The 13,200-nt window shown below is 42.3% G+C and overlaps 1 protein-coding gene across 2 annotated transcripts; it reads right to left on the bottom strand.

Moving 5' to 3' along the window:
- Nucleotides 1-4,650: 4,650 nt before the first annotated feature.
- LOC119478590 lies at nucleotides 4,651-12,608 on the bottom strand. Of its 2 annotated transcripts, none has more exons than XM_037753422.1 (5): nucleotides 10,574-12,608; nucleotides 8,777-9,016; nucleotides 8,259-8,644; nucleotides 7,949-8,136; nucleotides 4,651-7,022 (listed from the first exon to the last, which is right to left on the bottom strand). In XM_037753422.1, exons 1-5 carry the CDS (start codon nucleotides 12,483-12,485, stop codon nucleotides 6,563-6,565), a joined length of 3,186 nt encoding a protein of 1,061 aa, XP_037609350.1. In that variant the 5' UTR covers nucleotides 12,486-12,608; the 3' UTR covers nucleotides 4,651-6,562. The 2 variants fall into 2 exon arrangements, with proteins under 2 accessions (XP_037609350.1, XP_037609349.1); XM_037753421.1 differs by having other exon boundaries at nucleotides 7,949-8,139; nucleotides 10,574-12,607.
- Between the last annotated feature and the right edge of the window lie 592 nt (nucleotides 12,609-13,200).

Raw genomic sequence — 13,200 nt, 5'->3', positions numbered from 1 at the left:
ACAGCATTAGCAAAAATGACTCAATCCGAATCTGAGTGTTCCTGGGTGGGAGGAGCTACAGGAACTGGGGATGAAGGCGGAAGTAATAAGCCCTCTAAAGCCAAAAGAGGATGAGTGTCCACAGACAATTGTGGTTCTTCTGGAGCATCTACCCATCCCTCTTCATCATCATCATCATCATCATCATCCCGTAAGTGCACCTCCTGCCCAACTACAGGCATATCCAAGCTAACATTTAGAGAAAGCTCGGATTCCAATTCCGCAAGCGACGGTTCCAATGCGGTCATTGTAATGTCTGGATCTTCCCAAGACATGATGGATAGTCACTAGTAATTATTTGGACTAATAGTCAAGCCACACTCCAAATACACATTTCAGAAATATACACTCAAATACACTTGCTAAATAGATATCAGAAGATGGGACACAAAACTAAATCTCTTTATTGAAAGATTATGCTTTGTGTTATGTGTCCCTTCGTGGTTGCCAATTATGTGGCGGTACTGAGTTCCTCAGACTTTAGTTGTTCAGTCAGAAGACTGAAAAACAGTTCCCATCCACATAATAATATAAAATAAAATGCCTTCTTAATAATAATAATGAACAAATGCCTCTTCAATAATGAACAAATGCCTCTATATTAACAAACAATTAAGGAAACTGAAATATTGGTTTTGTGTTTCCTTTTACCCTCCTTTAAAGTTTTCCCAAATAAAATACACTAAAAGAAATGGGTATAAAGGGTTTCATTGAAAATCAACAAATGAATAGAATACAAAAATACAGCCTGCAGGCGTTAGGCTATTGTAAGGCAAGCCAGCTGTTGCACAAATAGCACCTAATCGTCCCAGTGCAGGTAACCTAATTGGTTGGCACTTAACTTGTTTCCCCAACTAGGAGTCAACACTCTCAACAAACAAAACACAAAGATCACAGAATCCCAAAAGGGCCCAAAACAGACCAGAGTTTCTGGTAAAGCTGATAACACATGTTGCATTGAGTGAAGGAGAGATCAGAATGACACTGGGTGTGCAGTTTCCCTCCTCTTTTAAGCCCTACAGAAAGGGCGTCGTTACACCCTGATTGGCCAAGAGGGGAATGCACCAAGCTGCTCTCAACTATCATTTAAGAGCCAGTCCCCACACCCTGCGCAACAGGTGAACTGAATAACCCTCTAATCACTCAGCAACTCAACCAAAAAAACACCAGGGAAAAGGGAAACAACAGCAAGCACCAGAGAATTGGCAGCTGCCACAATACTATGACTTTTTTACATGAAAATTTTCAAAAATACTATACTATGTTTTTTTTCATGAAATTTTTTAAAAAATACTATACTATGACTTTTTTACATGAAATTTATCAACATACTATACTATGATTTTTTTACATGAAATTTTTCAAAAATACTATACTATGACTTTTTTTCATGAAATTTATCAACTATGTTTTTTTTCATGAAATTTTTCAACATACTATACCATGACTTTTTTACATGAAATTTTTCAAAAATACTATACTATGACTTTTTTACATGAAATTTATCAACATACTAAACTATTATTTTTTTACATGAAATGTTTCAAAATTACTATACTATGACTTTTTTACATGAAATTTATCAACATACTATACTATGACCTTTTTTTCATGAAATGTTCGGCCTACTATAGTATAGTATATACTATGACTTTTTCTCATGAAATCATTCAACATACTATACTATGACTTTTTTCATGACATTTTTCGGCCTACTATACAATGACTTTTTTTTCATGAAATTTTTCAACATACTATACTATGAGTTTTTTCATGAAATTTTTCAACATACTATACTATGAGTTTTTTCATGAAATTTTTCGACATGCTATACTATGATTGTTTTTCGACAATATTTTTCGACATACTATGACTTTTTTTTCCTTCAAAACGTACTTGAGAGCAAGTAAAAAAAATAAATATAAAATCATAATTCAAAGCACCCACAGCATACAGCCAGCTGTCCTTTCTGCATTTGTCAGTTTAAACTGTGTTGCTCTTTGCCTGGATTATGATTTAAACTTCATCGTCTTTTGTATTATTGTCATACGATCTGTACACCGAGCACTGATTGGTCAGTAGGCAATGCTTTCATATGAGTTGATCTATTATCTGAAACATAACCTTCTCCAGAGCAGGTTAGGTGTTCTGCAGAAGTCACCATGGTGATCTACCCTGCTAAGAATTGAACCACTGTTGTAGGACGGAAAACCCAGAGTTAAACCTGAAGTTACCTCACTAACCCCAAATCCTGCTTCGTAGTACAGGCCTGAGGCCTCTGGGCCTTATGAGCGTGTTCAAACAACAACCCAAACACACACACATATTTGTATTTCTATACTTGTGTGAGACTTCAATCAGATAATCCATAACCTAAATCTGATTCTAACCCTAAAACCAAGTCTTAACCCTTAAACTAAAAATGTAAACAATGTTATGACGGGACGAAATGTCCTCAATCTCATAATCCAAAACAGGTTCTCACAGTTACACGTACAAGAGCACAAACACAGTCATGAGCAAACATGTCCTTGAGCCTGTTGTGTTTCTCCTCACAGATTGAACATGTTATTACCGGTTTCAAAACCACTGTTAGCAAGATACAGCTGGGAGGAGCCACTGCACACAACCCATATGTCACTAAGGTGGTGTTCACCTGTGTTGGTACATCCTTACAATGCACACAGTCCACAAACCAACCACTACTTCTATGACTGAATACCAGTCCTACCCATTCCCCAGGTTTCTGTGTGTAACGACGGCTCGCTGTTACGGGAGTAATATAGTATGTGTAACTATAATTACTATACATATGGATTATTGAATATACTTAATGAACACACGGAGGTATTAATTAATTAAAACAGTCAATAAAGGTGCGCGGGTGAAAGAGATCCCTGGGGACTCGCGCCCTATTAATAGTTCCGGGAGGGCGAAACCAGTGGGAAGTGGGTGGAGGGGAGTTCGGCGGGACTGTTTTGTGTGTATTTGTGAAGGGGTAGTGTTTATGGATGTTTATTGAGGATAGTTGGGTGTGTATGTATTTGTTAAGAGGATTTATATGTGGGGGATGGCTTTATGTACATAAATGTGGATGTTTTTGTATATTGGTGTGGTGTTGTGTTTGGGAAAATGGTATGGGCCAATTGAGGGGAGTATAAAAACCATGAGTTTGGGTCCATTTGGGGGAATACTACGGTGGAGGCAACATGTGTGACGGGTGTGGAAAGAAAAATAAATGCTTCTATGCTGAAATGCCATCCAGTTGTGGACTGATCCTCATTTCCTCCATGACCGCTCGGGGATTCTAACACTGTCAGTTCACTTGGGGGAATTAGAATGAATACCATTTTATTTTAGAATAAGTACCATGTTAGCACAGCGTAATCTAAAATAATAAAGGTCTGAATGCACCTTAGTTGATACTGTACTTCAGTGGAGCAAATCCTGGAACACATTTGCAGTTGGCGATCCAGAGAAAACATCTTGTTTCCTGCTTTTCAGTGTCTCCTAGGAACAAGAAAAAGTGTCAGTCAACTATCAATATGACAATTCCTGTTTATTCTCAACGTCAGATATTCAGTGCAACAACTTTTAAATAGCTTGAGCATTAGTTTGACAAAACAATCTTAAGCTTTTTCATGAACTTTCAATCACATCTCAAAGTCTTCATCAGCCTTCCGTATCCTGGTGTAACTAGGGCTGAAACTATTATTTCCATTATTGATCAATCTGCAAACTGTTTTCTCAGTCTAAATATTGAGTTTACAATGACGGAGAAAAATGGAGAAAAGCAGAAAATCCCCACATTTAAGAGGCAGAAACCAGAGAACATTAGTTGTTTCTTTTTTGTTTTTTTTCAGTTGATAGAAAAGACAAAAAATAAAACAAAACAGGAAAACTAAGAAGTTGAAAAAATAAAATGAACTAGTGAAAGATAAATAGAAGAGTGAAATAAACAAAGTTTTTAATTTATTTTACCAACTGATTGGAGGTTAAAGGGGAATAAACTTTTCGTTTTAATTGACAGTATTATTTATTGACATTTTAGGTTATATTTTTAACTTTTCTGAACTTTTGTCTTTTTCGTGTGTCTCCATAGAAATCACCTAAAACTGTAAAATAATGTGATGAGAACGTATCTAAGTGGAAAACCCTCTTGTGCCAAGTTATTTATATCCATAAAAACTGACCACAGCGTTTAAAGATGTCAAATACAGATAAAAACACAACACCTCCAACTGCGAAACATATTTATTATACTAGACGATATTTATTTACTCAGGGTATAAACAGTGGTGTGAAAAATACTGTACATACTGTAGAACATCAAATTACAGTAAACTTCAGATCGCAATAATTTACAAAGCAAAACACATCAGGTTTATCCTGCTGGTGAATGTTAAAGGACAATACTAGTGTTTTTTTTTTATATATACGTTTTTCACCATTAACTATAAATCCTGTATGAATTCCCAATCCAACTCCATCACAAGCTATGCGCTCAAAAATTAAAGGATCATTTACCAACTACCACAATTTACCTCTTATTTTTGTAGCTTGTCCATCATTTCTATCAGTTCTAATAATAGTTTGACATTTTGGGAAATGTTATTAGATGAGAAGATTGACACGACTCTCATATCGGTGCAATAAATATGAAACTATAGCCCATTGACAATTCAAAATCCACCTACCAGCGCATCTAAAGCTCAGTAATTAAGTTCAATTAACATATTATATCTTGTTTGTTTTTACACAGGGTTATATTGCTGGTCTTTTTCTTGGCCGTCAAAGTAGCTCAAACTTACTTCTTGGCTTTTACACGGATTATCATTTTGTAAATGTTTGACTAACCAGGGGGCTTGTTTAAAACCTGTCTGATCATCTCACTGCTCGTGTTTTACGACCCGTCAGACTTCTTTTCAGTGATGTCACCGCATTCCCAGATCTCAGCTGGTGAGTACAATGTTGTCATTGACAGACATGAAGGAGAAAACTACCAAAATAAGACCCTAGTTGTAACAAACCAGAATTACCACCCCACCAAAGTAAAACACCTCTAATTCAGTGCCAGCAAAAAAGTGAAGCTTTACAAAAGTAGTGCCTACTGCAGCGTGATTTGATTTCATCGTAAAGGTGGTCATGATGTTTTGTCCTCTACCTCCCTAAATTGAATTTCACTGCAAGTTCATTTTCGCAGACACGAACTGAAACGAAAGGTCGCATGGAAGGAAGAAAATCAATTTTAAAAACTGATGGAAAGTTTGGAAGCAGTATGAGGAAGAAAAAGTACATATTACATGGGTGGGTGTTAAAAAACCGCAGAATCATGTCCGTTTTGGAGTACTGAAAGTGTCTCCAGCGAGTGAATCAAAGCTTCCGACTGAAACTGGAGCTCATGTTGCCCCGCGGCTCATAAATTTCCACCTTCTGCTGCTTTGTCCTCTCACCACAACAACAGACAATCACGCTGAAATCTGATCCGCTCTGCTAATCTACAAGTGCTTGCAAATAGCCTCTTGCCTCAAACTATCACATGTCTCAGATCCAGCAGTCTTTGTCAAACAATCTTTCCTTTGGTGTTCATATCCGGTGAAACTGAATGCTCCGGTGCAGAAACTAGTGCTCCCTGTCGTTGCAGTTATTTAGACTGAGCTCAAGGCTTTAGGCTGACAAAGCTGACCAAGCTGACAAAGCACCAAGAACAAAGGTTCATATAGCCGGGTTTCCACCAAAAGTTCCGGGGACTTTTGCAGAGTACTTTCAGAAAGTACTACCCCACAATCAGGACCTTTTTGGGGGTAAAAAGGCCCCGTAAGACGTCCCCGGAACTTAATTTAGACACTGGTCCCTGCGGTGGAAACGCAATGAGTTCCTCAAAAGGTTCTTGGGGAAAGTTCCTGTGGTGGAAATGTGGCCTGTCAAAAAGTCAACTGTGAGGAACTTGGTTTCTTTTAAACTCATGACTGTGGGGTATTAGTTCCTTAAAAGTTCACACACAAGTGATACGTTATCTATCAGTTTGTCATAAAACTGTTGAAGTATAAGACTGTGAAAATACGTAATTAGAAAGACCACACACCCAAAAGTCGCACAAGTGATGTCTCTCTCTCTCTGAAGCTGCGATGTGTTTCGTACTGGGATGTACTCACACCAGCGACGGGTTTCACTCGTTCTTTCTCTTCCCGTCTGATAAAAAGACCAGGAGTTGCTGGATAAAACACTTCAGGTGAGATAACGTATTATCATATATATTTATTTATTTATATGTTGGGATATTACAGTAGACAACTACAGGGTTAAACAGCCAATAGGCCACTGATTTGACCATTGATGCTAGCTACACCACCAGCCACTGAATGGCATACATTAGCCACGTTTTGATCTTGGCCGTGCTTTGGGAAGGCCCAACTCAGGTGTAAACCTTGTTTGCGTTTATGAAACCAGCCGGCCAGCAAACCGGTCAGTAAACCAATCAGGTTTCAGAATTAAAATCCCACTCAATCCATCAGTTGAGTTTTTAAAAGGAGGAGTCAGAGTGATGTCCTAAAAACGGAAGCATCGATTTGTGTTTGAGGAACGCTGCGATCGACGACGACCTTTTGACCCTCGTCGTGCCCGTCATGGTCAGCGGCCTGTCTCCCGGGGAAGCGAAAGAGAGGTGATGCCGCCGACGCCGGCGGTGCGGCTGGCGCTGTTCCAAGTTGGGGTCTTCTCTCCCGACTCCTTCCTCCCCTTTCCCAGTAAGCCGCGCCGGAGCTCCCAGCAGCTCGAAGACATCCGGCGGCCAGGTGCGACTCAGATACTGCCAGGGCTTCTTTCCAGCCGTGTCCCTCAGCTTCACGTCTGCGTCGAACTTGCTAACCAGCAACCGCATTATGTTCTTGTTGCCGTGCATGGCGGCAATATGGAGAGGCGTGTGGCCGCATGTTGACTTGGCATTTACGTCGAGGGTCAAACCAGCCTTTTGGACTCCATACCTGAAACCCAAGCAGAGAGAGCAGATCAGTGCCTGGTTGCATAAGGTATATTTACTAGGGCTGTCAAAGTTAACGCAATAATAACACGGAAACAGTGAGAGATTCTGAATGGACCAAGCAACAGACCTTATCATCCCTAGGCTGCTTGTATGGAAGACTTAACCTGCCAAAATAAAAAATAAATAAATGACTCGATAAATTAATAAATATGACATTAAATGTAGCAAAGATTATATTAAAAATAAATGTAGCCAATAATTAATTGATAAAATGCAACATAAATTGATATTTCTGTTTAAATTTGCCTCTTTATTTAGTTATCTTTGTTTTAATTCCCTGATTTCCTGATATTTATTTACTCTTCTTTAATTTCCCCTTTTTATTTATTTATGTATTCATTTGTATTTTTTTAAATGCAAAAATAAATAAACAGAAATAAATAAATAAATACATTTATAAAAAGAAATACATAAATATATAAAAGGGGAAATTAAAGAAGAGTAAATAAATAAAAAAGGGAATTAATATAAAGATAAATAAAGAAGCAAATTCAAACAGAAATATACATTTATGACACATTTTATCAATTAATTAACGGCTACATTTATTCAATTATTTTTGCTATATTTAATGCTATTTATTTATCGAGTCATTTATTTATTCATATATTTTTGATGTTGGCAGGTTCCGTCCTCCATAGCTAGAGGGGCTGTAATACCGCCAAATTCAAACTATGTCTTTAAGGCTGACATGTATGCACAAAACATCAGAGAACTATCAGAAACATATCAACAATCCATGTAAGCAGTTCAGATATCACTAACTACAGCCCACAAAGCTCTTTACTCTTCAGTTTCACAATGCTAGGTGAACCAGACCTGTTTTACAGAGTGTAAACCTGTCAAAGCTAACTGCTAGCTGCGCACCATAAGGTGTTGAGGACTCTGTGGTCGCCGTGTTTCGCAATCCAGTGCAGCACAGTGAAGCCGGAGATGAAGTCTTGTCTGTTGAGCAAGGACGAGTCCTCTCTGAAGAGGGTGTAGATGTCGGGCCAGGCACCCGCCGCTCCCTTCACCAGCCAGGCGTGCTCCCGGGGCTCCAGAGGAACCAATGACTGCTGACAAGGGCAAACATCAACTTAATCAATGACGTGTTTTGAGTGGTAAATGTTAGTTTTGACCCTGTTCTCCCCTACCAGCTAAACTACCATACCAAGAGACTGTCTATAAGTCTCACCTGCCTACTGGAGCCCTCATGATGAGCAGGTGAGGAGGCGGTGGTAGGAGAGCTCCTCCTCCCTTCCACCCCCTCGTTCAGGTCGGTGGAGCTGCGGCAGCGAGGCGGCGTGGAGCAGGACGACAGCGAGGACGACGACAGGTTGTAGCGTAGGCTGAGTGATGAGGAGATCATGTGGAGGCGGTTCAGACGGGCCGCCTCACTTCCTCCTCCGGCCCTCTCCTCCTCCTGGAGGATCTGGTCGAGGTCGGCTCCCAGGCTGCGGCACATCCTGTTCCTCAACTGGCTGCTGAGCCGCCTGGCGACCGATGGACGCGTCCGCAGCGGCGGCGAAGAGGTGGAGCCGTCGCTCGACTCTGTCTCCTCTCTGTCGTCGTAGATATCACCTGCGGGGTGGAGGAAAGGGCTCAGTATGTTTAAAACAGTCATGTGACCTGTTAGATGTTGTCAGCTGATGGACTTACAGACCTTTCACTATAGAAAAGATCATTAAAAGTCCTACAAACTGTATCTCTGACCTGTGGAGAGGTGCCACGGCATCACACGGGCTGTAGAGCTCTGGTCGACGTGGAGATGGTCATTGGAGTGATGGAGTGGTGACAAACGATCTGAGGGCTCCTGGTCGTCATGGAGACTGCCTGTAGAGTGATGCCAAGGCGTCGTTGTTTTACTGTTGGCTTGATGCGTCACAGATTCTAACTTTTTCCTTTGGGCTCGCCCGAGTACTTCCTGGATTTGAGACCCGCTCCCAGTGCGACCTGATGACACAGCAGAGTTAAAGGGACAATCCGCAGCTTTTTTATACTAATGTCTGTTTTCTGCTCTCAAAAGCTTTTCCATTTTCAGGTATCAATAAAGTAAATAATACCAAAAGTTGGCATTGGCTGTCTGGTCAGATTCATAATCTTGTTTACTTATTCTTTGATCAGATTATTCTCGATTTAAAGAAAAAATGGCAAATTTAGGCTGTGTTCTATTTAGACAAAGTTCTTGTTTGGTTGCTGCGTTGTCGGCACAACAGCTGGGGGCTGTAAATTCTGTGAAACGTTACACAAACAGCAGGATAAAGTGCATTTGTTTGGTATTTTTAGCGGTGGATTAATCCACATGTGGTGCTCTATTAAGTATTTGGGGCAGCAGGACGGTGTATGTGGGATTAAGTCAAAATAAAATACAGTGTGTGAGTTCATGGTTATGAAGGAACATGTCCCTCAGTACAAGTGTGGCTCATTGATGTGTTTATAAAGGAACAGTTGATGAGTTCCTTTTCATATAACCGGGGCACAATCCGGCAAGAAGTGAAATATTTGCCGGCGGGAGGAGGCGTCACTTTAAACAAAGCATGGATCTGTCAGAGGAGCAATCAAAGTTTATTGTGTCATAATTGTTGACAAGATAATGAAGCCACAGAGGCAAAAATTATACCACCAATCACCTGTTGACTGCTCTCTACTATGTGGTATTTGCTCATTCAGTTGTAATTGCATAATGTATTGTGCTACGCTATTTCATATACCCGAATACCCTGCTGTGTTTGTATCAGCATGTGGTCACGGTAGGCGTGCACGCCGCTTTTCGCTGACTGAGATGCTTTTTAAATGGTGTGCAGACTCCGCCTACTCTGCGCACCACAGGCGTACGCCGGCGTGGTAATGGTGCGGACCCAGTGTGTAGGATCTGGCGGTATCTAGCGGTAAGGTTGCAGATTACAACTTCTCCTGTTTGCCAAGCAAGTAGGAGAACTATGGTGGCCGACGCGAAAACGCGAATGGCCCTCTCTAGAGCCAGTTGTTGTAAGAGTAGAGTGCTTAGAGTGTGTGCGTACGTGGGAAGTGAGTAGTGAAGCAAGAGAGAGAGAGCGGCGACGTCGGGAGGGAGTAACATTATCGACTTCGGCCTTGTTTGGTTGTCCGTTCTGGGCTACTGTAGAAACACGGTGGTGCAACATGGCAGACTCCGTAAAGAGGGGAACCGCTCCCTATCCGTGAATCTCGTCCATGTTTACTGTTGCAGTGTCGCATAAATAGTTTGTCACCTTTTTATGGCTTGCTGTGCACAAAAACAACGAGTTAAACAGCTTTTCATACGTCAGCGGACGAATTTGCCTTATCGTCACGGGTCTTTAGACCGCGGTGGAAATGCAAACAACAATGGGCTGAAGGAACCTTTTAATTCCAGGGACTAAACTTTTTGTGTTTTTGGTGGAAACCCGGCTATAAACGGCTCATTCTAAGGTAACGAAAACAGGACTTGAGTAAAATATAGAATATCACCAGACTTCTCCTTTAATCCTAACAAACAGACTGCAGCCGTACCTGCTCTGGCCTGGAGCTCTTCATATCTGCTGTTCGACGGCATGTAGCGCTCCGCCTCTAAAGGAAGGCTACGTCTGGTGGACTCCCCCGGCGGGACAGACCCGGGTTCCATCCCCGACCCGGCCCATTGTCCTCTCTGACCCGCCCCTGACTCCGAGCGCCAGCCTGGGCCACCACCAGGGGGCAGCGTTTTCCCTTCAACATCCTGGACGTAAATCTGTGGGAGCTTCATTTCTGATGATGAAGAGGAGGACGAGGAGACGGAGGAGACTACGGGCTGGTCTACGATGCACAGCGAGGAGGCGGAAGAGACAACGGGCTGGTCTACGATGCACAGCGAGGAGGCGGAAGAGAGGACAGGCTGCTCTACGATGCACAGCGAGGAGGCGGAGGACACGACAGGCTGGTCTATGATGCACGGCGAGGAGGCGGAGATGGCCCTCCCCATGTCTCCGAGCGGAGTGCTCAGGGGCCACGCTCCTCCTGCTGAACCTCGTCTCAACTGGACGACCTCCTCCTCTTCCTCCTCATATTCATCATAAGAGACGGCAGATTTGTAGCTCGGCCTGTGTCTGATGCGGCGTGGGGCACCCTGCGCCCGATGATGAAGAGGAGGCTCCTGATGAAGACTCTGCAGCTCTGCAGGCTGCAGACGGGCCTCCCGCCCTCTGAGGGGTTCTGGGACTGGGACCTGCTGGCTGGTTTCTCCATGGGGTCTGATGTGGCGTGGGGCACCCTGCGCCTGAAGACTGGCGTGATGAAGAGGAGGCTCCTGATGAAGAGGAGGCTCCTGATGAAGACTCTGCAGACGGACCTCCCTCCCTCTAAGGGGTTCTGGGACTGGGACCTGCTGACTGGTTTCTCCATGAGGTCTGATGTGGCGTGGGGCACCCTGCGCCTGAAGACTGGCGTGATGAAGATGAGGCTCCTGATGAAAAGGAGGCTTCTGATGAAGAGGAGGCTCCTGGTGAAGACTCTGCAGACGGGCCTCCCTCCCTCTGAGGGGTTCTGGGACTGGGACCTGCTGACTGGTTTCTCCATGGGGTCTGATGCGGCGTGGAGCACCCTGCGCCTGATGATGAAGAGGAGGCTCCTGATGAAGACTCTGCAGCTCTGCAGGCTGCAGACGGGCCTCTGGGACTGGGACCTGCTGTCTGGTTTCTCCATGGGGTCTGACGCGGCGTGGAGCACCCTGCGCCTGATGATGAAGAGGAGGCTCCTGATGAAGACTCTGCAGCTCTGCAGGCTGCAGACGGGCCTCTGGGACTGGGACCTGCTGTCTGGTTTCTCCATGGGGTCTGACTGCAGGATGCACCACCCTGTGCTGTCCCACTTTAGTGCTCTGATCTGGGTCAGGAGGCTCAGAGAGTCTGGGGGTCTGACTCACCACCTGAGCTGCTGCTGCTGGTCTGACAGGAAGTTCAGGTGTGCTGCTTACCTGTTTCCTTTTTAGGTTTAAATTAGTTTCCATGTTGTTGTTGTTGAGCAGCATGATCCCAGCTGCAGGTAGGATCGTTTTCCCGGCTGTTCCTCCTGCAGGGGCGGGTGCTGTCACCTCCCTCAGCTGTGGGAGTTTCTGCCGAGGCTTCTCTGCGCTCCAAGCCGGGCTATGCTTCCCTTTCTCCGGGGAGAGCTCGGCGTTCCTCCCGGTGGGCTGCTCGGATGAACTCCCTTCTCCACCACCGACATGTGCATTGAATTTCTTCCTGAGAACAACATAAGAGACGCCGTCGATCTGTCTCACGGTGGCCACGGAGTTGACGAACTTCTTGAAGAGCTCCCGGTTTCGGTTCCGGTCCTCATGGTCCCTGATGAAGTTCCTGAAGTGCAGAATCAGATCAGAGTTTTTCACCTGGCCTCCGCTGCTCTGGAGGAAATGTAACAGCGTGTCCTGAGTGAAGTCTGTAGCCATTGTTCTCTTTATTTCACTGAGTATCTCTCTGTCTGTCTGCTGGTCTCAAAGGTCGGGAGTTTCTGTCAGAGGAAGAGAATAAACGCTCCGCCCTCCTCAGGTATTTACCTACCTCCTGCATTCCTGCAGGGGACCCGGATGTACCTGAATAATGTATAGAAAATAAAAGTTTTCTATATATGATATATTTGACAAATTTCATAAATAAATGAATTAATACATAAATAAATTGTTCGATTAATAAATAATTATGTCATTAAATGTTCATTAATTAATTAATTAATTAATTGATATTTCTGTTTTAATTTGCGTCTTTATTCATTTATCTTTGTATTAATTCCCTTATTTATTTACTCTTCTGTTTAATTTTCCCTTTTATTTATTTATGTATTTATTTTTACTAATATTTGAATTTATCCATTTTTTAAAATGTATTTATTTTTTGCATTTATTTTATTTTAAATAAATAAAATTAAAGTAAATAAATAAATAAATGCATTGATTAATAAATGAATTCCCTTATTTATTTATTTATTTACTCTTCTGTTTAATTTTCTCTTTTATTTATTTATATATTTTTTTTACTAACTTTCTAATGTATTTATTTATTTTTAATTTATTTTATTTTTAATAATAAAATAAAATAAATAAAAATAAATGAATAAATAAAAGGGGAAATAAAAGAAGAGTAAATAAATAAATAAGAGAATTCATA

This window comes from Sebastes umbrosus, chromosome 19 (assembly GCF_015220745.1).
Source record: "Sebastes umbrosus isolate fSebUmb1 chromosome 19, fSebUmb1.pri, whole genome shotgun sequence".
Lineage (NCBI taxonomy): Eukaryota > Metazoa > Chordata > Actinopteri > Perciformes > Sebastidae > Sebastes > Sebastes umbrosus.
Note: the sequence above shows the minus strand (reverse complement) of the source record. Positions and strands in the feature narration are given on the sequence as shown.